Source organism: Schistocerca cancellata, chromosome 9 (genome assembly GCF_023864275.1).
Source record: "Schistocerca cancellata isolate TAMUIC-IGC-003103 chromosome 9, iqSchCanc2.1, whole genome shotgun sequence".
Taxonomy (NCBI): domain Eukaryota; kingdom Metazoa; phylum Arthropoda; class Insecta; order Orthoptera; family Acrididae; genus Schistocerca; species Schistocerca cancellata.
The window spans coordinates 123,970,755-123,994,460 of record NC_064634.1 but is presented as its reverse complement, the minus strand read 5'-3'; the positions used below and the strand labels follow the sequence as shown (position 1 = coordinate 123,994,460).

The following is a 23,706-nucleotide window of genomic DNA, read 5'->3' as shown; positions in this document are numbered from 1 at the left end:
TTGATGCTAAATCACAGTAAGACTCAGTTTTTACAGTTTCTAACTCTCAATTCAACAAGAACCGACATTTTGATCAGACAGAATGGGCATATTATAAGCGAGACGGAACAGTTCAAATTCCTAGGCGTTCGGATAGATAGTAAGCTGTTGTGGAAAGCCCATGTCCAGGATCTTGTTCAGAAGCTAAATGCTGCTTTATTTACCATTAGAACAGTATCTGAAATAAGTGACACTTCAACACGAAAAGTAGTCTACTTCGCATATTTTCATATGCTTATGTCGTATGGTATTATTTTTTGGGGTAATTCTTCTGATTCAAAAAGGGTATTTTTGGCTCAAAAACGGGCTGTTCGAGCTATATGTGGTGTAAGTTCGAGAACCTCTTGTCGACCCCTATTCAAAAATCTGGGAATTCTGACGTTGCCTTCACAGTATATATTTTCTTTAATGTCGTTTGTTGTTAGCAATATTAGCCTATTCCCAAGAGTTAGCAGCTTTCACTCAGTTAATACTAGGCAGAAATCAAATCTGCATGTAGAATGCACTTCCTTGACTCTTGTGCAGAAAGGAGTGCAGCATTCTGCTGCATCCATTTTCAATAAGCTACCACAAGAACTCAAAAATCTTAGCAGTAGCCCAAACTCTTTTAAGTCTAAACTGAAGAGTTTCCTCATGGTTCACTTCTTCTATTCTGTCGAGGAGCTCCTGGAAGAGCTAAAAAATTAAGCAAATTGCAGTGTTACATTGTTGATTTTCTTCATTTAAACTTACGACTTGTCACCTGAATATGTTTTTGTTTATATTTCATTTTATCTGTTTCTAATATCGTGTTATAATTTCATGTATTGACTCGTTCCATGACCATGGAGACTTCTCCTTAATTTGGTCCCACCGAACAATAAATAAATAAATAAATAAATAAAAGCAAACAGAATTAATAAAAACATACCACCCTAGCTTATGACCTATGTTTTCAGCATACTGTTAGTTGTACCAAATGGAGATGAGCGTATGGTATCGTTGGGCACGAGGCCCGATGCGGGGAAGTTCGGTGGCCAACTGCAAGTCTTATTTCAGTCGATGCCACATTGGGCGACTTGCGCGCCCGTGATGAGGATGAAATGATGATGAGGACAACACAACACCCAGTCCCCAAGCGAAGAAAATCTCCAACCCGGCCGGGAATCGAACCCGGGTCTGCTTGTATGGGAGGCGAGCACGTTACCACCCAGCTAAGCAGTAGTTACAGACTGCAATTCTGAACCTAGGGAGAGAAACGAACAATTTTCCTTTCGTTAAACACACCACTGGCCCAACCTACAATATAATTTTAAACCAAGAGAACAAGACAAATGTAAAATACATTAACATACACCATGCTTATTAAGAAGTGTACCTGTAAAAAAGTTGAACTTTGTTTGCTACGAACTATAACATGTTGATGATAGAAACGCAAAATATACGAAAAATGTAAAATTTAGCCAAAGCCTATTTGTCACCGTTTTAAACCATCAGGACACTAACCGCTGTGTGCGTTTGTCGGCACCAAACAAATAAGTCAGCAAAAACAGACAGGTGGAATGCAAATATGCAAAGTTACAATTCGAAGAACTAAGTACACTCCTGGAAATTGAAATAAGAACACCGTGAATTCATTGTCCCAGGAAGGGGAAACTTTATTGACACATTCCTGGGGTCAGATACATCACATGATCACACTGACAGAACCACAGGCACATAGACACAGGCAACAGAGCATGCACAATGTCGGCACTAGTACAGTGTATATCCACCTTTCGCAGCAATGCAGGCTGCTATTCTCCCATGGAGACGATCGTAGAGATGCTGGATGTAGTCCTGTGGAACGGCTTGCCATGCCATTTCCACCTGGCGCCTCAGTTGGACCAGGGTTCGTGATGGACGTGCAGACCGCGTGAGACGACGCTTCATCCAGTCCCAAACATGCTCAATGGGGGACAGATCCGGAGATCTTGCTGGCCAGGGTAGTTGACTTACACCTTCTAGAGCACGTTGGGTGGCACGGGATACATGCGGACGTGCATTGTCCTGTTGGAACAGCAAGTTCCCTTGCCGGTCTAGGAATGGTAGAACGATGGGTTCGATGACGGTTTGGATGTACCGTGCACTATTCAGTGTCCCCTCGACGATCACCAGTGGTGTACGGCCAGTGTAGGAGATCGCTCCCCACACCATGATGCCGGGTGTTGGCCCTGTGTGCCTCGTTCGTATGCAGTCCTGATTGTGGCGCTCACCTGCACGGCGCCAAACACGCATACGACCATCATTGGCACCAAGGCAGAAGCGACTCTCATCGCTGTAGACGACACGTCTCCATTCGTCCCTCCATTCACGCCTGTCGCGACACCACTGGAGGCGGGCTGCACGTTTTGGGGCATGAGCGGAAGACGGCCTAACGGTGTGCGGGACCGTAGCCCAGCTTCATGGAGACGGTTGCGAATGGTCCTCGCCGATACCCCAGGAGCAACAGTGTCCCTAATTTGCTGGGAAGTGGCGGTGCGGTCCCCTACGGCACTGCGTAGGATCCTACGGTCTTGGCGTGCATCCGTGCGTCGCTGCGGTCCGGTCCCAGGTCGACGTGCACGTGCACCTTCCGCCGACCACTGGCGACAACATCGATGTACTGTGGAGACCTCACGCCCCACGTGTTGAGCAATTCGGCGGTAAGTCCACCCGGCCTCCCGCATGCCCACTATACGCCCTCGCTCAAAGTCCGTCAACTGCACATACGGTTCACGTCCACGCTGTCGCGGCATGCTACCAGTGTTAAAGACTGCGATGGAGCTCCGTATGCCACGGCAAACTGGCTGACACTGACGGCGGCGGTGCACAAATGCTGCGCAGCTAGCGCCATTCGACGGCCAACACCGCGGTTCCTGGTGTGTCCGCTGTGCCGTGCGTGTGATCATTGCTTGTACAGCCCTCTCGCAGTGTCCGGAGCAAGTATGGTGGGTCTGACACACCGGTGTCAATGTGTTCTTTTTTCCATTTCCAGGAGTGTAGATTCGTTATTAACAATAGGATAATGTATACGTACAGATTTTGAAATAAGTATGAGAACATATGAAAAATGCGGCTCGCAAGGAAAATGACAAATTCACTGTAGCTGTGTCAGGAATAGATAAGAGCGCATAATAACTATCAAAAATTAACCATTGAAACAAAAGTTGGAATCAAGGTATGTAACACTCATTTTTGAACCAGGTTCCTGCAGATAAAAGATATTGTAATGTAATAAATAAAATAACTATTAAAGGCCAATGGGCTGCTACTGTGTAGAGGCGTCACGTCCCAGTGTGTGTATGCAGCAGAGTCGATGTCAACGCGTGGAAACGAAGGACCATGAGGAAGAAGGCAGTACATGACGCAGATTCCCGAGAACAACACATTCAAAACTGTCCATGGATACCAGAGGTTCCAAAACTTCAAACTTGCAACTCATATTTTAATGTAGGTAATTGAAAATAGTGAAAAAAAGTTTTGATTAAATTCCCTTTGTTCATTTAGTATTACATCAGGAGCTTCAGTAAATAGAAAACATCCGCGATCTCATACTAACTTAACATCATGAGTTTAAACCGAATTATTTTTCCCGTATTTTCGATGACTTACTTACAAAATTTTCTTGCAAATTTGGAGTTTTGGAATAATGTATTGTAACACAATGTTTCCAGAGACGTTTAAAGCACGGCTCGAAGTCTCTTTAGCGGTCCAGCCCAGTCCCTAAATAGAGAGAGGGGCTAAATGAAATTTAAACTACTTGTACAAGTATGAGTTTGATAATATTACACACGGAGCTGCACACACATTTATGAAAAAGACTATGAATTTGATTCGCTTAATTATGCATCAAAGTAATTTTCTCAAGCCACCTGTATCCACAGATAGCTTGCCTGAATACAGGACTCTCAGATGACGGGCACAGAGAAATTTCTGAGTTCATCAATCATTTAATTCATAAATTCGTCAAAATGGTGTAGAAGTGCAGAAGCTGGTTTCAAAGATCCACGTCAAGGGCGACGGTTGCGCGGAGGGACACTGCCGTCTCCTACGGCGAGACGCCTGGCGGCATCCCAGTAGCGCCAACCTGCGAGTGGGCGGGCCGAACAGCTTCTCGGTTGAAAGTCTAAGCGGGCGTCGGGATTTCCGCCTTCGCTCAAGTTGGCAGCAGGGATCCTCTGCTGCCGGAGGACGCATGCAGTGTGCGAGAGCCAGAGATTACAAAGCTACTGACAAGGGGAGGCCACGATGTTGGGATCGCAGGTTTACTTCAAACTTTGTACACGTTTAGTAGGCCATTAATACAACATAATGTGCAATTAGTGAGGTGCACTACTCTGACGATTCCGAGAAAATCGCAAGAGAACTTTTATGCGTCTGTTATGTGGCTTATGCTGGCGACGTGCGGTCCGCCACACCGGGCGCCAAGTCGGCAATACTTGTCTGCCGCGGTCGCAGGCGATGCTGTAGTGCTCGCCTGAGCACTTGACGCACCACGCCGCGTTCCGGCAATACTTATGGCCCTCGCCATGGCACTTGAAGCACTTGGGCTCGGGGGAACTTCTGTCATAACAGGGAAGCCCAGCAGCTTCCGAAAGCCGAAGATGGCGCCCTCGCCGTCGGCTATTTGCACGGTCCCAGCGTAGAGCGGTGGCCTCTTCTTGTTGGTCCGGTTGTGCAGCCTTGCGGTTGCGTTACCGAACCAGGCTCGCAGCAGCCCCTCACGAACCGCTGCCTCGTCACATCACCCAGGCAACCCCCTTAGGAAGCGGAAGGCGCCTTCTCATGCGCTGGCGGTGCGTCGACGATGTGGGCGGCCAAGTTTGCTGCCAGAACGCAGATCAGCGAGTCTGTGTCGACAGACTCGTAGACCATCTCGTTCTTGGCGCAGGTCGTCATTAAGTCGAACAGCGCTGTCCACACACCTCTGCATTTTACAAACCTCCTCACGTTTAAGCGTCTCTGCACTAAGGCTCGTTACCTTATTAAGCGGAGTAAAAAGTAATGCTGGGAGCGCTATGTTTCCTCCATGGGGACGTATGCCTCTTCATCGCAGGTTTGGTCTAAGCTCTGTAGCCTTTGGGCCGCCAGCGATAGTCAACTGTCCAGGGTCTGAACCACCGATCCATTGGTCCTCGCAGAACACCTCGCAACAAACATTGCGACGTCATCGTCGTCCTCTTCCTATCCTACTACCTTTCTCCAACAGAAACGCAAACAGACCACTCTCTGTTTCATCCTGCACCACTTGAGCCCTATAGTGCACCCTTCACAGAATAGGAATTGGTGCAGGCTCTTACCTCTTCATGTGACACAGCCCCAGGCCCAGATTTCATTCAAAAGCAGATGATCTAACACTTGGACATTCCCCAAATGCAAGAGCTCCTATGGGTCTTCAACCATATTTGGCTCACAGGTGCTTTTCCGTCACAATGGCGAGGCAGTATAGTTATCCCCGTCCTTCAGCCCAGGAAAAACCCAACGTCTCTAGACAGCTAATGCCTAGCATGACGAAGGTACTTTGTAAACTGCTCGAAAGGATGATCAGCTAGAGATTATGTTGGGTACTCGAATCTTGGGGCCTTTTGTCCCTGTATCAGTGTGGCTTCTAGGCAGGGCGATCTCCAACTGAACATTTACTACGACTGGAATCAGCCATTCGACAGGTTTTTACTCACTGATGGCACCTTGTCGCGGTCTTCTTTGACCTACATAAGGCATATGACATGGCTTGGTGCCATCACATTTTAGTTACCCTCCATGACTGGGGCTTATGTGGCCCCTTCCAGTATTTATCTGACCAGCTCATCTGGGTTTGAGTTGACACTCTACTCAGCCCCCATTGGAATCAGGAGAATGGTATCCCACAGGGTTCTGTGCTACGTGTCACACTCTTCCTCATTGCCATCAATGGGCTTGTGACTTCTGTTGGGCCTCTGGATACCTTTGTATTGTACATCGACGATTTTTGCATCTGGTACAGCTCTCCCTCGGTAGCATCTGCTGAGCGCCAGGTCCAAGGCGCCATCTGACAGGCCTCTGCGTGGGCCACTGCGTGGGTCACTTCCAGTTTTCTTCCTCCAAAACGCGGATTATGCATTTCTGTCGTCGACCCACTGTACACCCCGATCCACAACTTCATTTAAGCGACCAACTCCTCGATGTTGTAACACAGTCCCGTTTCTCGGGCCTTATTTTTGATAACGAGTTGACATGGCTGCCCCACATTCGCCTCCTAAAGACTACATGTATGTAGAAGCTTAATCCTCTCTGCCTCCTGGCCCACACATCTTGGGGTGCAGACCATTCGACTCTTCTCCATTTTTACCATGCTTCGGTCTTGTCCAGACTAGATTATGGTAGTCAGATTTATGGCTCAGCAGCTCCTTCCACTTTGAAACTCCTTGACCTTGTCCATCATCATGGAGTGCATCTGGCTATTGATGCCTTTCACACTAGTCCTGTTTATAGACTACTCACAGAAGTGGAGATTACCCCTCAACATCTGATGGAATCAACTCCTTGTTTCTCAGACAGTCACCATTCGCTAATTCACTGACCATCCAGTGTACCCTGTGCTCTTCGCCAACGAAGGATGTCTCCTTCCTAACACCCATAAGTGGGTGGGATTGCCAGTTGTCATGCATTTCACTTCCGCCTGCGGGATTTGCATCTTCACTCAATGTACTGCACCCCATGTCTTTCCTTAGATGGCGCCTAGACCACGGATTAGCACCGATCTATTTCAGGATCCTAAGGTCTCTGTCACTCCTATGGTTTTCCAGCATCTTGTATATGCCATCATTGCAGACTTCCAGGATGCCACCATCTTTTACACTGATGGTTCTAAGACAATCGATAAGGTGGAATATGCTTTCACGTCTCCTACTGGCTTCGAACACCATTTATTGCCGGGATGATGCAGTGTGTTCACAGCAGAGCTTCTAACTACTCACAGGGCCCTCCTTTCTGTTTCTCAGGCCTCCCTCCACAGTTTTTTAATTTGTTCAGACTCCATGAGCAGCCTGCAGGCTATCAACCGATGGGTCACCCTCTGCTATCCATGACCTTCCGTCTGCCCTTGACTGTGCCGCCTATTTAGTCGTCTTTCTCTGGGTCCCAATTCATGTGGGCATCGCAGGGAATGAACTGGCTGGCCGTTTGACTAGGGAAGCAGATACTTACCCCCCCCCCCCCTTCATTTTTTTCTCGTGATTACAGTTGCGGATATACAGATCTACGTCTAATCTCTCTTTGCCCAAAAGTGGAATGCCATCTGGAGCGCTACTGCTCATAGTAATAAACTCCGCACAATCAAGGAGTCTGCTGCAGTCTGGCGCTCTTTCTTCCACTCCTCTCAGAGGGAGTCCGCTGTTTTATGCCGTTTATGCATTGATCATACCCAGTTCACCCATTGTTTCCTCCTACATACTGACCCACCCCCACAATGTGGTTGTGGAGCCAGACTGACGATATCTCACATATTGGTGGAATATCCCCTTCTTTCGGCCGATCTACATCTATATACATAGTCCGCAATCCGCCATACGGTGCGTGGCGGAGGGTGCCTCGTACCACAACTAGCATCTTCTCTCCCTGTTTCACTCCGAAACAGAACGAGGGAAAAATGACTGCCTATATGCCTCTGTACGAGTCCTAATCTCTCTTATCTTATCTTTGTGGTCTTTCCGCAAAATGTAAGTTGGCGGCAGTAAAATTTTACTGCAGTCAGCTTCAGATGCTGGTTCTCTAAATTTCCTCAGTAGCGATTCACGAAAAGAACGCCTCCTTTCCTCTAGAGACTCCCACCCGAGTTCCTAAAGCATTTTTGTAACACTCGCGTGATGATCAAACATACCAGTAACAATCTATCAGCCCGCCTCTGAATTGCTTCTATGTCCTCCCTCAATCCGACCTGATAGGGATCCCAAACGCTCGAGCAGTACTCAAGAATAGGTCGTATTAGTGTTTTATAAGTGGTCTCCTTTACAGATGAACCACATTTTCCCAAATTTCTACCAATGAACCGAAGACGACTATCCGCCTTCCCCACAACTGCCATTACATGCTTGTCCCACTTCATATTGCTCAGCAATGTTACGCCCAAATATTTAATCGACATGACTGTGTCAAGCGCTACACTACTAATGGAGTATTCAAACATTACGGGATTCTTTTTCCTATTCATCTGCATTAATTTACATTTATCTATATTTAGAGTTAGCTGCCATTCTTTACATCAATCACAAATCCTGTCCAAGTCATTTTGTATCCTCCTACAGTCACTCAACGACGACACCTTCCCGTACACCACAGCATCATCAGCAAACAGCCGCTTATTGCTATCCACCCTATCCAAAAGATCATTTATGTAGATAGAAAACAACAGCGGACCTACCACACTTCCATGGGGCACTCCAGATGATACCCTCACCTCCGATGAACACTCACCATCGAGGACAACGTACTGGCTCATATCATTGCGTATTTCTTTCAGTTACTTTCTGTACTACACTGCAACAGTTCTTCCTATGTGTGGTCCAAGTTTCATCAAGTTTCGTATTAAGTATAGTCTTCCCGGTTCCTTAAATTTAATATTAGCAGATGATCAACAGACGGTTGACCTGGTCCTCAGTTTCCCCCGTGAAAGTGGTTTTTATTTCCAGATATAAGGTTCTACTTTAGTCTTGGAAGTGGGGCAGACTTGGTTGTGGTTGGGACTTCTTTTATGGTCTTCTCGGTCTGTGACCCCATGACCGCCCCCCCCCCCCCCCCCCCCCCCGCTGTTTTTCCAATTTTTAGATTTGGTCTCACTTTTTATGCCTTTACTGTATGTGTTTAATGTTCATCATTTTATAATTTTACTCCGCTGAATGGATCCCTCCACTTTTAGCAGACCCTCTTTTTTTCTGTGACTCACCCAATAAATCAATTGATCTGGAAACTTGCCATGATCTTACAGAATAAATATCACACATAATATCTCCCAAAAGTGGATCAACACGATATCAAGCAGTTGATTATAAAACAGCGGTGTGCAAAAGCAACGAAAGAAACTTTCGTATAATGTGTCACTGTCAAGTAAGATAGCTTGATGAAACTTGGACCACACACAGGAAGAACTGCTGCAGTGTAGTATAGAAAGTAACTGAAAGAAATATGCAATGATATGAACAGAATGACATTTTTATTCAAAGGCAATGTCTTACTAGGATCCGCCAGAGACCAGAAACGGTGAACTGTCTAGAAACTGAGAATATTAAAGGAAGAAATAACCTATAGAACATTTTTGTTCTAAATGGTTATCCTCCTGTCTGACTTAAAAAAAAACAGTATTGACAGCAAAATTCAAATTAAATGAAATTACATGGTGCCAGAAACCTTTTCAGCTCTGACATTTATGATGAATGTATGGACACTCAAATTCCAAATGAAAATTTTGTACCAAAACCTGGATTCAAAGTGTCAATGTTTATTTCAGTTTTTATTCCTAAATTTTTGGTTTGTAACGTGAAACAGAGAGACGCTTTAGTAAAAACAAGGGAAGCAATACATATTTATCATATAGCGCTATGAAATGCAATTTCATAAAAAAGGGTAAAATAGAAGAAAACTTGCAAAACAAAAATATATGAAACATCACTTCAGTACTTCGCCAAACTTATATAAACATATTCCTGTTATTCATAAAGAACTTTTGCATTTATCAATAATAACAACAGCTAACTGTTACCTTTGATCATGATGAAGAACGCTCTATTGAGCACAAAATAACAATAATAATTGCATGTATTTTTATGTTTGTGTATGAAAACTGCACTTGCACAGAAGTATTTGCTTTCGTTGCATAAAAGCGCAGAAGCTATGCGGCTAAATAATTTGTATTACTTACAAAATGCAATTTTGTCACCTACCTTAGTTTTGTGAGTACCAAACACAAAGTAGCGCTCAACATTATGCAATTTACGTTTTTTTTTCAGTATTTTGTCTCTGCAATACGTATTTTGTCCCTGTGTTGAATGAATCACACAGTACTTCGCATTACTTGTTTTCTGAGACGGTAAGTTTATCAGACTTTGGCAGCTACAGTTCTGAACATCTTAAAATTGGTAGAAATTGTTATTGATTGTGGACGTAAATTGTTTTTCAAATAATTGTTCTAATTTTAGGTGATTCTGAAAATATTTGTACTGACTAGAATTAAGACTCATCTTAAAATCTTAAACAAGCAGTGAATAAAGTCTGAGGAATAAGTCTGACGCCAGCAAGAGAGCGTGATATTTGTAATCGGGCAAGTACATATACATTGGTATCCACAATTAATGCAAAAAACCGAAATTTTACAAGGTTGCGTTTATTTTGACACAACACAGTATAATCAGGTGATAGTAAAGTAGAAATAATATAAAGAATATAGGACGTAAAGAACTGCAACATGCATAACGGTAGACAAGAATGTTCTTCGTTTTTTCCAACTTAACGGATTTACGCATACATTCCGACAACTGGTAAATGCTTTCAGACTGTGGTGTGACCATCTCTGGCAGCAATACGGGCCTGACAAACGACGGGGCATCCTGTGAATGACGTCGCCAATCTCATGTTTAAGCAATAACGCCCATTTTTCGTGGTTGGTGGATGCTGACTTGATGCAACACGTGTCCCTCGTGCATCCGACGTGCTGTATGGGATTCAAATCGGGAGAGCGAGTAGGCTGCGCCAAGCGTGCAGTATCTTCTGCTTCCAAGAAAACATCAATCACGTGTGCTTTATGAGGTATAGCATTATCGTCCAGCACTATTAAACCTGGGACCACAGCACCTCTCAACAACCGCACACGAGATCCCAAGATCTCGTCACGATACGTGACACAGTTAAACCTTGCCGATTTAACGGTACAATTTCATGAAGAGGTGTTCGAGTGGTCAACATAATCCTTGCCCATACCATTTGGGATCATCCTCGATATCAGCCTATTTCCACAATTATTGGGTCCTGAAATCGTGTCCCACGTTCCCTCCAGGTGCGAACCGGTCGAGAATCACTGTTGAGACAAAATTGGAACTCGTGGTTCCACTTTAAACGTTCCCTTCTGTGGAGACGCGTCAGACCATTTTGTGTGAGACCTGGACTTAGGATGACCGCTCGTGTAAAGTAAGATATCCGGGTTTGAGTCGTGGTCCGGCACAAATTTTCCCATATTACCACTGATACATTTCAACACCCAAGTGCGGCTAATATCATTAAAAATATTTATGTAACACACTGGTGTCCAAAATTAAAGCAACAAACCACTGTGTCGCTGTCCTGTGTCTAATTCGCGGTATAATCATACAAAATGCCAACAGTTGTCAGTACGATCGCGTTCTGCACGGAAGATGGCATTCTGGTCAACGGACAATCACACCAACGATGACGCGAGGGCACCTATCAAACGGGATAGTGTTTTCCAGGTAGGCCCACACCTACAATCGCTGTCTTTACGGTCTCAGACAGTGCAGTATGGCACAGAGAAGACGCCTACCAGGGTCCCTGTGGTGGAGGACCATGGGAAGAATGGAAGCAGTCGCAAACTGACCTGGCATCTGACCTCGAAGCATCCACTGGACGCGTTGTACCGAGGCAAACGATGTACAGCAGGCGTCAACAGAATGGCCTTTTCTGTTTGTCAAAACTGTTAAAAACAGAATTTTTGGTCCGCTTTATTGTATTAGTTATTTCAGTTTTGAAAATCTAACTTTATATTCGTGTTCAGCGATATCAGTAATACATAATAACATGTAGTTATGCAAATTGAACTAATAATACCTATAAAAGTATTCCTTAAACTTGAAACAGGTTTTTCTCCAGAAACGATTTTTCAGAACTGCATGCAACATAAATATATGAAATTTTTTAATATTAACTATCTTTTCTAAAGTCATAAAGAGTGAAACAAACCCCCAAAACTCGAACTTAAAGTTCGAGTTAGCACCACATTGTTAAAATAAGTTCATTTCATTGTGTTTAGGTATAAGCTCCCATAAATTTAATGAAGTATCGACTGACGTAATCCATTTTTTATTCCAAATAACTCCTGAGGCGCTACGCTACAAGCAGTCTTGCGTACTTCAAACTCGTAGGCCTTTGATCAAAACATAATTATGGGTGTCATTCTGTTTTTTATTTATTTATTTAAGATCTGAAATAAAGTTCATTGCTTAATCAATAATAATCCCCAAACAGATCCTTTTTATGTCTTTTCATTGTCTCAAAAAAATTTCCAAACTTTTACCTATTTTTTGCTCATTTGTATGAGAACCAGGTCTTAATCACATCGGCCCTCATATTTCCTCCTCATTCCCACCCAAACTTGCCCCATGCGGGTCTGGGGGCTAGAATAGGCCCGATGTGTTCCTGCGTGTCATATGAAGCGACTAAAAGCAGTCTCACACGTTTCTGTCTTTATGTGACGGTCCCCTGTAGAGTTTGACCTCCATTTTTCAAAATTTTCCCGAAGAGCGAGCCAATGGAGGAAGGGCGCCTTGCATGGTGCATCGTGCCCATTGTGCATTGAGATCTTTAGCCCACTTTCTCGTCGTAGCATTGCAGCATCGCCCATTCTCCAGCAGCATCGCCGCTAATTTCATCTGACAACGGCTCATCGGCATATTTAGTTTTACGTTTCATTCGTGAGGGTGGGTCTTATCATTTGATCTAAGTTTTAGCGCATGTCCTTTGTTGCTCTGTGTCCTCCACCCTAGTGCTTCTAGGGTAAATGTTTTAATGTGTTACAGAGTGGCTGGCTTCATTCTTTTTTTTTTCCTCATGGTCAGCCAGCCATGGTAATCTGCTTTGCTTTAATCTCTTCATCCCGCTTCTTGCGTTTCTGTGGTTTTCTTGCCCCCTTTTGTCCATTTACATGTTTGTTGCCTTTCATCGTTCTTGTGATTTTTCCTTTCAATCCGTTTTGAGTTGTCAGTCTCGTTTGTTTTATTCTAGCACTTGTGGCATTGTTTTATGTGGAGCAAGGGACTGATGACCTCTTGGTTTGGTCCCTTTCCCCCTCTTTTAATCCAACCAACCACCCAAACTTCCAGCCTGTTACTCAGTACTGTTGTAGTGAGATCTATCCACGAACCCCTTACTCGCAGTCCTTGATTCCCGTAAGAGATCAGGCATGGTGTATATCTGCGCTGAAAGAAAGGATCTTTGTTCCCTGTCACCATATATAAAACTTTGGTAGTGATGTAAATTGTCAGTCATCTTGCGCTACCACCGAGCGAGGTGGCGCAGTGGTTAGCACACTGGACTCGCATTCGGGAGGACGACGGTTCAATCCCGCGTCTGGCCATCCTGATTTAGGTTTTCCGTGATTTCCCTAAATCGCTCCAGGCAAATGCCGGATGGTTCCTCTGAAAGGGCACGGCCGACTTCCTTCCCCGTCCTTCCATGATCCGATGAGACCGATGACCTCGCAGTTCGGTCTCTTCCCACAAACAACCCACGCCAACCCCACCCCAACCCATCTTGCGCTGTCATAGGTACTGTTCACTGCTGAGTGAGAAGAATGCGTGCGACAGGAATGCGACAGAAACTCATGTGTTCACTGTGTCGTGGTTTAGAGCAGAATAGTATACGCTGTTGTAAAACCATTTTCATTACTGCAGTTATGTCAGCGCTGTATCTACGACAGACTAAATGGGGTTCGAGCGATATAAGCACCCGTATATTAAATCGTCACACCTTTCAAGTGCACTGTCACATAGTGAGAAATATTTGTTAAATTATTAAGCTGTGCTGCCACGGTATCATTAGCTGGTTTATAAACAGTTTCCAACATTAGTCCTGCTTAAGGAACTAGGGAAACACCATCGTGAAAGAAAATTGGAGACTAAATAATGAACGCAGCAAGGGAAGCCTGGCAATGAAGTCTATTAGAAAAGCAATATTTCTCAGATGGCCAGTATCTTAACACAATGGACTACAGGGCGTAAGAGAGAGAGTGAAGAAACGTTTCCTTACCTCTACTTCACCGGTCACAATCATTGTTCTGAGTTGCGTGCAGTACACACACAATTCATTTGTAGCTTTTCAAATTTATGTAAAAAAATATGATAACCCAGAATGAATTTTCACTCTGCAGTGGAATAATCGCTGTTTTGGAACTTACTGGCGGATTAAAATTGTGTGCTGAACCAAGACTCGAATCTGTAACATTCGTCTTACGCGGGAAAATAGATGGTTAACATGCTCAGCTAGCCCAGTACCCGCTCTCAACGCTTTACTTCCTCCAGTACCGCTACCCTACCTTCCAAACTTCACAGAAGTTCTCCTGCTTATCTGCTAGGAAATTTCTAATATATATGCGTACTACTTATATTCGAAATCCGTTTAGTCCATATGGTGAAAGAGGAGCCCTCATTTTTAAAGTTCGCTTGGTGCGTTTGCTTTGCTCGTCTTTTTCGCACCTCCGCCTGCTCACGCAACTTCATAGGCAACTATGTAACTCCGCTTGTTTATGCTTCGTAGACAAAAATGCGCGGCCAGACGAAATGTGCCGACACAAAACAGTGTGTCCATAAAATAATGCCCCACATATAAATTTGAACAGTGACAACTGCAAGCATTGTAGAGTATTCGTTCAAGTTCAAATCAAAGCGAAACTGAAACAGTTGCAGATAAGCGCATGTGCGAGTATAGCTTTGTTGCTTTCCCTCTTGCCGCATTACATACGTGAAATGGCGACTCTTGAGCGTGTAGCGTTCTTAGTTCATCAGTTTGCTATGTGTGAATTTGTCATTTCAGCTCAATGTGCGTTTAGTTGAAAGTTTATGATCCCCCATCGGGTAAAAAAACAGGTTGATGGTATAGGAAATTCGAAATGATCAGATGTGTGTGAAAAGGGGAAAGCAAGGGACGACCAAAAGTGTTTGAAGATGAAGGTGATCGTATGAGAGCATCTTCACTTCGTAGTGATAAGATGTCTATTCAGAAAGCAACTCTTGAACTTCAGTTGCCCAAGACGACAGTGTGTAAGGTTTTAAGAAAACGTTTGCACACGCACCCACATGAGTTATAGGTTTACAGATGACTGTGGTATGCGTTATAACTTTGCATGCGAGGTATTGCAACGCGAAGATGACTTTCTTAATAGTGAGCTTTCCATTGTTCAGCCTAGTTATGGTTCCATTTTCTGCGTAAAATTTCGATGGCCAACTCGCAGCTCATGAAGAAGATGGCTGAGTTGATGTTCGAAATATTGTTCAGAAAATAGGAAGAACAACTTATCTGAACATCACTATTAACCAATCACGCCGAGACAATCTGCGAGCTCAGAAAACTTTCTTGATCATGTGTCTTCAGTTAAGAGACAACTATTCATCTAAGTGGATGGTAAACTGTTCATATCTGGGGGTCAGAATATCCTCAGGGACCTGTACACTATTAAAGAGAGTCCCCAGAATTAAACGTTTCAGCAGTCTGCCCCAACATCAACTGTGTGAATTTTTTTTTCGCTGCAGCTGCAGTAACAGGAGCCCCTTATGTGGACATGTTGCAAGATTTGCAATTCCCCAATTACAAGGTGTACCTGATAATTTTATTTTGGCAACAAGCTGGAGCCTCTCCCCATTTGCATCTCTTTGTATGAGAGTGGTCGAACGTTGAAATATTTGACCGTTGGATTGGTCGTAATGGTCAATTCGATATTGTCCTTTTCTTCTGGCATCCACATTCACCTGACCTCATTTTATGCGACTTTTTCATTTGGGCACTTGTAAAAGAACGTGTGCTTCGCCACCACCTAATGATTTGCCGGAGTTGAGACACAGAATTGAAGAAGCTTCAATCACTTCGGACTTCTTAACCCCAGAGTGGGAAGACTTGGATTTTAGGTGGAATGTGTGCCGTACAGCTAAAGGGCCACATATTAAACGTTTGTTAAGAATAATAAAATTAGCTTACCTTCAGTTGGATGTATTAATCGTTGTAAATAGTCTAAATGAAACTTTTATAATACACCATTGAAACTGGAACATTTTTATGGAGACTCTGCAGATTTTACGTGGGACACAGACAGATGACATAGAAAGGGAAGAAGCATCAAATTTTTTAGAAATACTGATAGATTTTCAGACACTCTGATGAAGGTGGACTAATTTGAGGAGCTGGAGATAACTGAGAGAATGGTTTTGAAATACGGGGAAGAAGCATACTGAAAAATCATACAATGGAGGCTTTCACGACCGGATGTTTCAGCTGCTGAGAATTTTTCCGGGTTGAATGGCCGTGGTCTGTGGAACTCTTCTATCCCTGACGTTTCGTCTAAAGCTACGTTGGACATCTTCGGAGGTGCACATGGTTGTGCTGAGTCTTGCCGACTGTTGAAACGTCAGGGATTGAAGAGTTCCATCGACCACGGCCATGCAACCCGGAAAAATTCTCAGCACCATACTGAAAAAAATGACACACTAAAAGAATATAATGAAGTCAGTAAAATAAATACTAAACATTTACTGTACGATAAGTAGAAAATAAATCGTCGTAACTTCAACAATACTGTATTTGTACAAGCTAAAAACATATTTTCGGTGCTACGCATGTTTCTTTGATTTAGTCGTTGAAGCCTTTGCAGCTGTTACGTTTGGCCCTCTGACGCCGAGCAGCCTGAGTAGAGTTCTGAGCACAACCACCAGGATCCATAGCGCCAGTGCAGCGGCGGCTATCACAGCACCGACGACATCTAGCAGCCACAGCTGGTACCACGCAAGGTCCAGAGCCGCCGACCGCATGTGCGGCGCGCCCTTGTGGCGCACCACGTACTCCGTCCAGTACACTACCTCCTCCAGAGGCGTGCGGGGTCTGTCGTGGAACAACCGCGACAGCTCCTGGGCTCTCTTCTTGTATCTGTGGGCAAATTAATTATATATATTTGGTGACATTTACTTGAAGTTACCAGTTCATATAAAACATCTCTCTACAGTTACTTTTCGTTGACACACAAAATCCAACATGTTTACGTTATAGTATCAACAAAAGTGCAGACGTAATAATTTTTGCTGTTCCTCAAGGAACTGCCTTAGGACCATTTGTTTAAATAATAATAATAATAATAATAATAATAGTTTCGTGCGGCTCAAAGGTCTGGTGCAAGTTTTTCTAACAGACGCCATTTTCGCAGCTTGTGTGTCCCTAACCCACCCCAGTTATGCATTGAAGATAGGCAACCTACAGTTTAACATGGAATCCGAACCGTGTGTTGTATCTGGCAGCTCCTCTCATCATTGAGAGATGAAGGCTACGTTGAACCAGAGACTGCGTAATACGTGGTCGGACTGGGATTCGGTCCTGCAAGCCCTCGCTTTTCCAGGCACGAAGCTTACTACTGAAAGTTTTGATGAGTGAGTCTGTGACTTAAAACATATGTGACCATAGCTGCACTCTAAGAAAGCTATGGTGCAGTAGTTTTGGTACAGTACACAGATGATTTAGTAAATGGTAGGATTACAGAAAGTATTGGTAGCATTGTTAGGGAAAGAAACGAAACTGACTTTCTGAGGGAAAACTGCGAGCCAAATACTTCTTTGATTTTTTTTTATTCGTGTATTTTGCACATAATTAGTGCTGCACAACGTTTACTGTTAGCCATTGTGTATTTTATGTCCTTACAAAATATAAATTGTATTTTACAACTAATAAAAATTAGCTCATCACGTAGCTTCTGCACTTTTATGTATCCAAAGCAGTTACTTTTAATGCAAGTACTGCTTACAAGCACAAATATAAAAAAAATCTGTATAATTATTATCCTCCTCCCCCATGAACCATGGACCTTGACGTTGGTGCGGAGGCTTGCGTGCCTCAGCGATACAGATGGCCGTACCGTAGGTGCAACCACAACAGAGGGGTATATGTTGAGAGGCCAGACAAACGTGTGGTTCCTGAAGAGGGGCAGCAGCCTTTTCAGTAGTTGCAGGGGCAACAGTCTGGAGTATTGACTGATCTGGCCCTGTAACACTAACCAAAACGGCCTCGCTGTGCTGGTACTGCGAACGGCTGAAGGCAAGGGGAAACTACAGCTGTAATTTTTCCCGAGGGCATGCAGCTTTACTGTGTGGTTAAATGATGATGGCGTCCTCTTGGGTAAAATATTCCGGAGGTAAAATAGTCCCTCATTCGGATATCCGGGCGGGGTCTACTCAAGAGGACGTCGTTATCAGGAGAAATAAAACTGGCGTTCTATGGATCGGAGCGTGGAATGGTTCAAATGGTTCAAATGGCTCTGAGCACTATGGGACTTAACATCTGTGGTCATCAGTCCCCTAGAACTTAGAACTACTTAAACCTAACTAACCTAAGGACATCACACACATCCATGCCCGAGGCAGGATTCGAACCTGCGACCGGAGCGGTCACGCGGTTCCAGACTGCAGCGCCTTTAACCGCACGGCCACACCAGCCGGCAGCGTGGAGTGTCCGATCCCTTAATCGGGCAGGTAGGTTAGAAAATTTAAAAAGGGAAATGGATAGATTAAAGATTGATATACTGCGAATTAGTGAAGTTCGGTGGCAGGAGGCACATGACTTTTGGTCAAGTGAATACAGGGTTATAAATACAAAATCAAATAGGGGTAATGCAAGAGTAGGCTTAATAATGAATAAAAAATAGGAGTGCGGATAAGCTACTACAAACAGCATAGTGAACGCATTATTGTGGCCAAGATTGAGACGAAGCCCATGCCTACTACAGTAGTACAAGTTTATATGCCAACTTGCTCTGCAGATGATGAAGAAATTGATGAAATGTAAGATGAGATAAAAGAAATTATTCAGGTAGTGAAGGGAGACGAAAATTTACTTGTCATGGGTGACTGGAATTCGAGAGTAGTAAAAGGGAGAGAAGGAAACATAGTAGGTGAATATGGATTGGGGGCAAGAAATGAAAGAGGAACACGTCTGCTAGAATTTTGCACAGAGCATAACTTAATCATAGCTAACACTTGGTTCAAGAAACATAAAAGAAGGTTGTATACATGGAAGAATCCTGGAGATACTAGAAGATATCAGATAGATTATATAATGGTAAGACAGAGATTTAGGAACCAGGTTTTAAGTTGTAAGACATTTCCAGGGGCAGATGTAGACTCTGACCACAATCTATTGGTTGTGAACTGTAGATTAAAACTGAAGAAACTGCAAAAAGTTGGGAATTTAAGGAGATGGGACCTGGATAAACTGACTAAACCAGAGGTTGTACAGAGTTTCAGGGAGAGCATAAGGGAACAATTGACAGGAATGGGGGAAAGAAATACAGTAGAAGAAGAATGGGTAGCTCTGAGGGATGAAGTAGTGAAGGCAGCAGAGGATCAAGTAGGTAAAAAGACGAGGGCTAGTAGAAATCCTTGGGTAACAGAAGAAATATTGAATTTAATTGATGAAAGGAGAAAATATAAAAACGCAGTAAAAGAAGCAGGCAAAAAGGAATACAAACGTCTCGAAAATGAGATCGACAGGAAGTGCAAAATGGCTAAGCAGGGATGGCTAGAGGACAAATGTAAGGATGTAGAGGCTTATCACACTAGGGGTAAGATACATACTGCCTACAGGAAAACTAAAGAGACCTTTGGAGAAAAGAGAGCCACTTGTATGAATATCAAGAGCTCAGAAGGAAACCAAAGTTCTAAGCAAAGAAGGGAAAACAGAAAGGTGGAAGGAGTATACATAGGGTCTATACGAGGGCGATGTACTTGAGGACAATATTATGGAAATGGAAGAGGATGTAGATGAAGATGAAATGGGAGATACGATACTGCGTGAAGAGTTTGACAGAGTACTGAAAGACCTGAGTCGAAACAAGGCCCCGGGAGTAGACAACATTCCATTAGAACTATTGACAGCCTTGGGAGGGCCAGTCTGGACAAACTCTACCATCTGGTGAGCAAGATGTATGAGACACGCAAAATACCCTCAGACTTTAAGAAGAATATAATAATTCCAATCCCAAAGAAAGCAGGTGTTGACAGATGTGAAAATTACCGAACTATCAGTTTAATAAGTCACAACTGCAAAATACTAACGCGAATTCTTTACAGACGAACGGAACAACTGGTAAAAGCCGACCTCGGGGAAGATCAGTTTGGATTCTGTATAAATATTGAAACACGTGAGGCAATACTGACCCTACGGCTTATCTTAGAAGAAAGATTAAAGAAAGGCAAACCTACGTTTCAACCATTTGTAGACTTAGAGAAAGCTTTTGACAATGTTGACTGGAAAGCTCTCTTTCAAATTGTAAAGGTGGCAGGGGTAAAATACAGGGAGTGAAGGCTATTTACAATTTGTACCGAAACCAGATGGCAGTTATAAGAGTTGAGGGGCACGAAAGGGAAGCAGTGGCTGGGAAGGGAGTGAGACTGGGTTGTAGCCTCTCCCCAATGTTATTCAATCTGTATATTGAGCAAGCAGTAAAGGAAACAAACGAAAAATTCGAAGTAGGTATTAAAATCCATGGAGAAGAAATAAAAATTTTGAGGTTCGCCCATGACATCGTAATTCTGCCAGAGACAGCAAAGGTCTTGGAAGAGCAGTTGAACGGAATGGACAGTGTCTTGAAAGGAGGATATAAGATGAACATCAACAAAAGCAAAACGAGGACAATGGAATGTAGTCGAATTAAGTCGGGTGATGCTGAGGGAATTAGATTAGGAAATGAGACGCTTAAAGTAGTAAACGAGTTTTGCTATTTGGGGAGCAAAATAACTGGTGATGGTCGAAGTAGAGAGGATATAAAATGTAGACTGTCAATGGCAAGGAAAGCGTTTCTGAAGAAGAGAAGTTTGTTAACATCGAGTATAGATTTAAGTGTCAGGAAATCATTTCTGAAAGTATTTGTATGGAGTGTAGCCATGTATGGAAGTGCTAACATGGACGTTAAATAGTTTGGACAAGAAGAGAATAGAAGCTTTCGAAATGTGGTGCTAGAGAAGAATGCTGAAGATTAGATGGGTACATCACATATTTAATGAGAAGGTATTGATTAGAATCGGGGAGAAGAAGAGTTTGTGGCACAACTTGACAAGAAGAAGGGACCGGTTGTTAGGGCATGTTCTGAGGCATCAAGGGATCACAAATTTAGCATTGGAGGGCAGCGTGGATGGTAAAAATCGTAGAGGGAGACCAAGAGATGAATACACTAAGCAGATTCAGAAGCCTGTAGCTTGCAGTAAGTACTGGGAGATCAAGAAGCTTGCATAGGATAGAGTAGCATGAGAGTCTCAGGACTGAAGACCACATCTGCAACATAATTGTTGTTGTTATTTTGTACTCAGTGGAATGTTCTCCAGAACGATCAAAGACAAGAGTTTCCTGTTATTACTGGTAAGTGTGAAAGTTGCTTAAGAATAACACAAAAATTATTTATTTAAGCTCGACGAAGAATTGAAGAGTGGTAGGATATGCTTTTGTTTTTCTTTCTTTTTAAATTTTGCTCGTTTTTCACAAAATTGTTTTCCAGCGCTGTATGACAAATACGTATTTTTTTTAATTTTTACTACGGCACCCACCTGTTACAAATCAACACTTTTAGAATAATACCTGAATTAAACATTGGCAGTTTCAATTTCGTTCTAAATACTGTTTATTTTTACGTAACAGACAGGAGGGTACCCATGTTGAACAAAAATATTCCTTAGGTTACACGGTCCTTTACATACCCTCAATGTTTCTGGATGGGTTACCGCTTCTGGTTTCAAGACGAATCTAGTAAGACACTGATGGCATATACAAACAAAATGGTCGAAATCAGGTAAGGCCCGGTAGATATGCAACATACTTAACATACAGGTAACGTGGTTAAAATTTTACGTGACTTATGCAACTAGGAAAACTACAATAATCTACCTCAGTCAACGGCAGTTTTGTAACTCTGTATGTGACTTAAACGACAGTTTCTTTTGGTTGCATTGACTTAGAAGCTTCAGTTATTTACTCTACCAAGGAACCGAGAGTAAGTGTATGGATACGGTAGCCGAACGTTTAATAATGTGGCATATTGGGTATGTATATTGTTGTATAGGAAGAAAGAATCGGGAGACAAGTGAGAAGCTGCCCTGCAGGGAGATGAAAAAAAATGGAATCGTCATTACGTCACCAACTTGAAGCCGACGTCCGCCATCTTATGTAGCCCACATTAGGTTCACCGCATTTATACCGCCATGGTTCAACACGTATATACTTCTCCATGACGTCACTCTGATGTGCCCATACATAGTAGCAGAAGAAAAAAATGATATTCATTATGCCCTGTAGCACAAACAGGGGTTCACAATACTGCAACAAAAAGTTTTGATCACGTACACAGTGATATAAAATGCCTAACAGAGACCAAAGTAAAATTTAAACTAAACTGTTAACGTTTCTATTTGGCATCTCCTTTTCCACAGATGATTATTATTGTAATCTGTTATAGCGGTGGCTTGGATTTACTAACTTACCTCTCTCTATCTTTAATTAAAAAACCAAAAAAGATAATAAATGATCAGCATAGAGGCATACAAAGAAATTGATGTTGTTATAAAATAACTCATTCCACATCATCAAAGTTTATGGTGCTTTTGATATGCGGAACATGAAACTATTGGTACCTCACAAAGCATGGTATAAGCTCCTGTACTCTGAAAATCTCAGAATGAAATTCAAGACTAAAATGAAGCAGATGATCAAAGTAGCTGTACATTTCAATTGTGATATGTTGGGTTATTCCTGAAAAACTGACAAAGTTCATGGCGAGAAATATTCTGGGAAAAGAAGTAAACTGGCCACTGTTGGAAAGGTAGGTCTAATGTTACACAGGCTAGGCTATTATTACTAAAAAATGAATTACGCACATATTAAAGCAAAATATCCATTTTGTGGGGTCTAAGCGTTTGAGATCGTTCCCTTAATCACGTTTATAGTATTGCACAATGCTGGAACATATTTTAAAACGTCTGCATGGTGGTACGTCTCTATGCAGTTCTGTTTTTTTGACATTTCAGTAATCGTTCAGTTTGTCGACAAGATACCATAGCATGGCTTGTGTCTTCCCTCATTCTACAAGTTTATGGACTAGTAAAACACACTAAGTAAGCTTTTTTCTTTTTTTTTCAAACGTGAGCATTAAAAATGATATGCATATGAGTTGGAAGCTGAAAATGCAAGGAATAAAAAGCAGTACCAGTAAGCAAACAAGCATTGGTTTTGGAGTTTCAACTTGATTTGTTATTGATACAAACACAGTAAAAGTGGAATGAAATGGATTACGAAAGCATGCTTTTCACATCACTTCCTTCTCTTCTCGGTTATACGAAATAGTTCAACAAAAATAAGTCACTTTAACGAACTCAAATGCGTCTTATTACTAGAGCGAATACGCATTTAAGAACAGAAAAACGTTCAAAATGGGCTTCCTGACACTAAGCTATTCATGCAAGCACTGTAATTTTTAATAATTAAAACGAAGACGGCTCCGCCATCTTAAATAGACCAAAACTATAGGTTCACTGCATTCATGCCTCTATAGTTCACCTTAGTGGTACTGTCCTGTGACGTCACTCTGCCGTGCCTGTGCTCAGTGTCGACCGTGTTTGGTACTTTGATTTTGTGGAGACGTAGTCGTTTCATCAAAAGTGCCAGCTTTCCATGTTTGCG

General features: G+C 43.0%; 1 protein-coding gene across 1 annotated transcript in view; it reads right to left on the bottom strand.

Annotated features, from left to right (window-relative positions):
• LOC126100644 (uncharacterized) overlaps window positions 1–23,706 on the bottom strand; it is a 290,010-nt gene that overhangs the window by 149,376 nt on the left and 116,928 nt on the right. Inside the window, exon 6 of the mRNA XM_049911273.1 lies at window positions 16,713–16,926. Coding sequence (XP_049767230.1) covers window positions 16,713–16,926 — 214 coding nt within the window. The remainder of the gene's footprint in view (window positions 1–16,712; window positions 16,927–23,706) is intronic.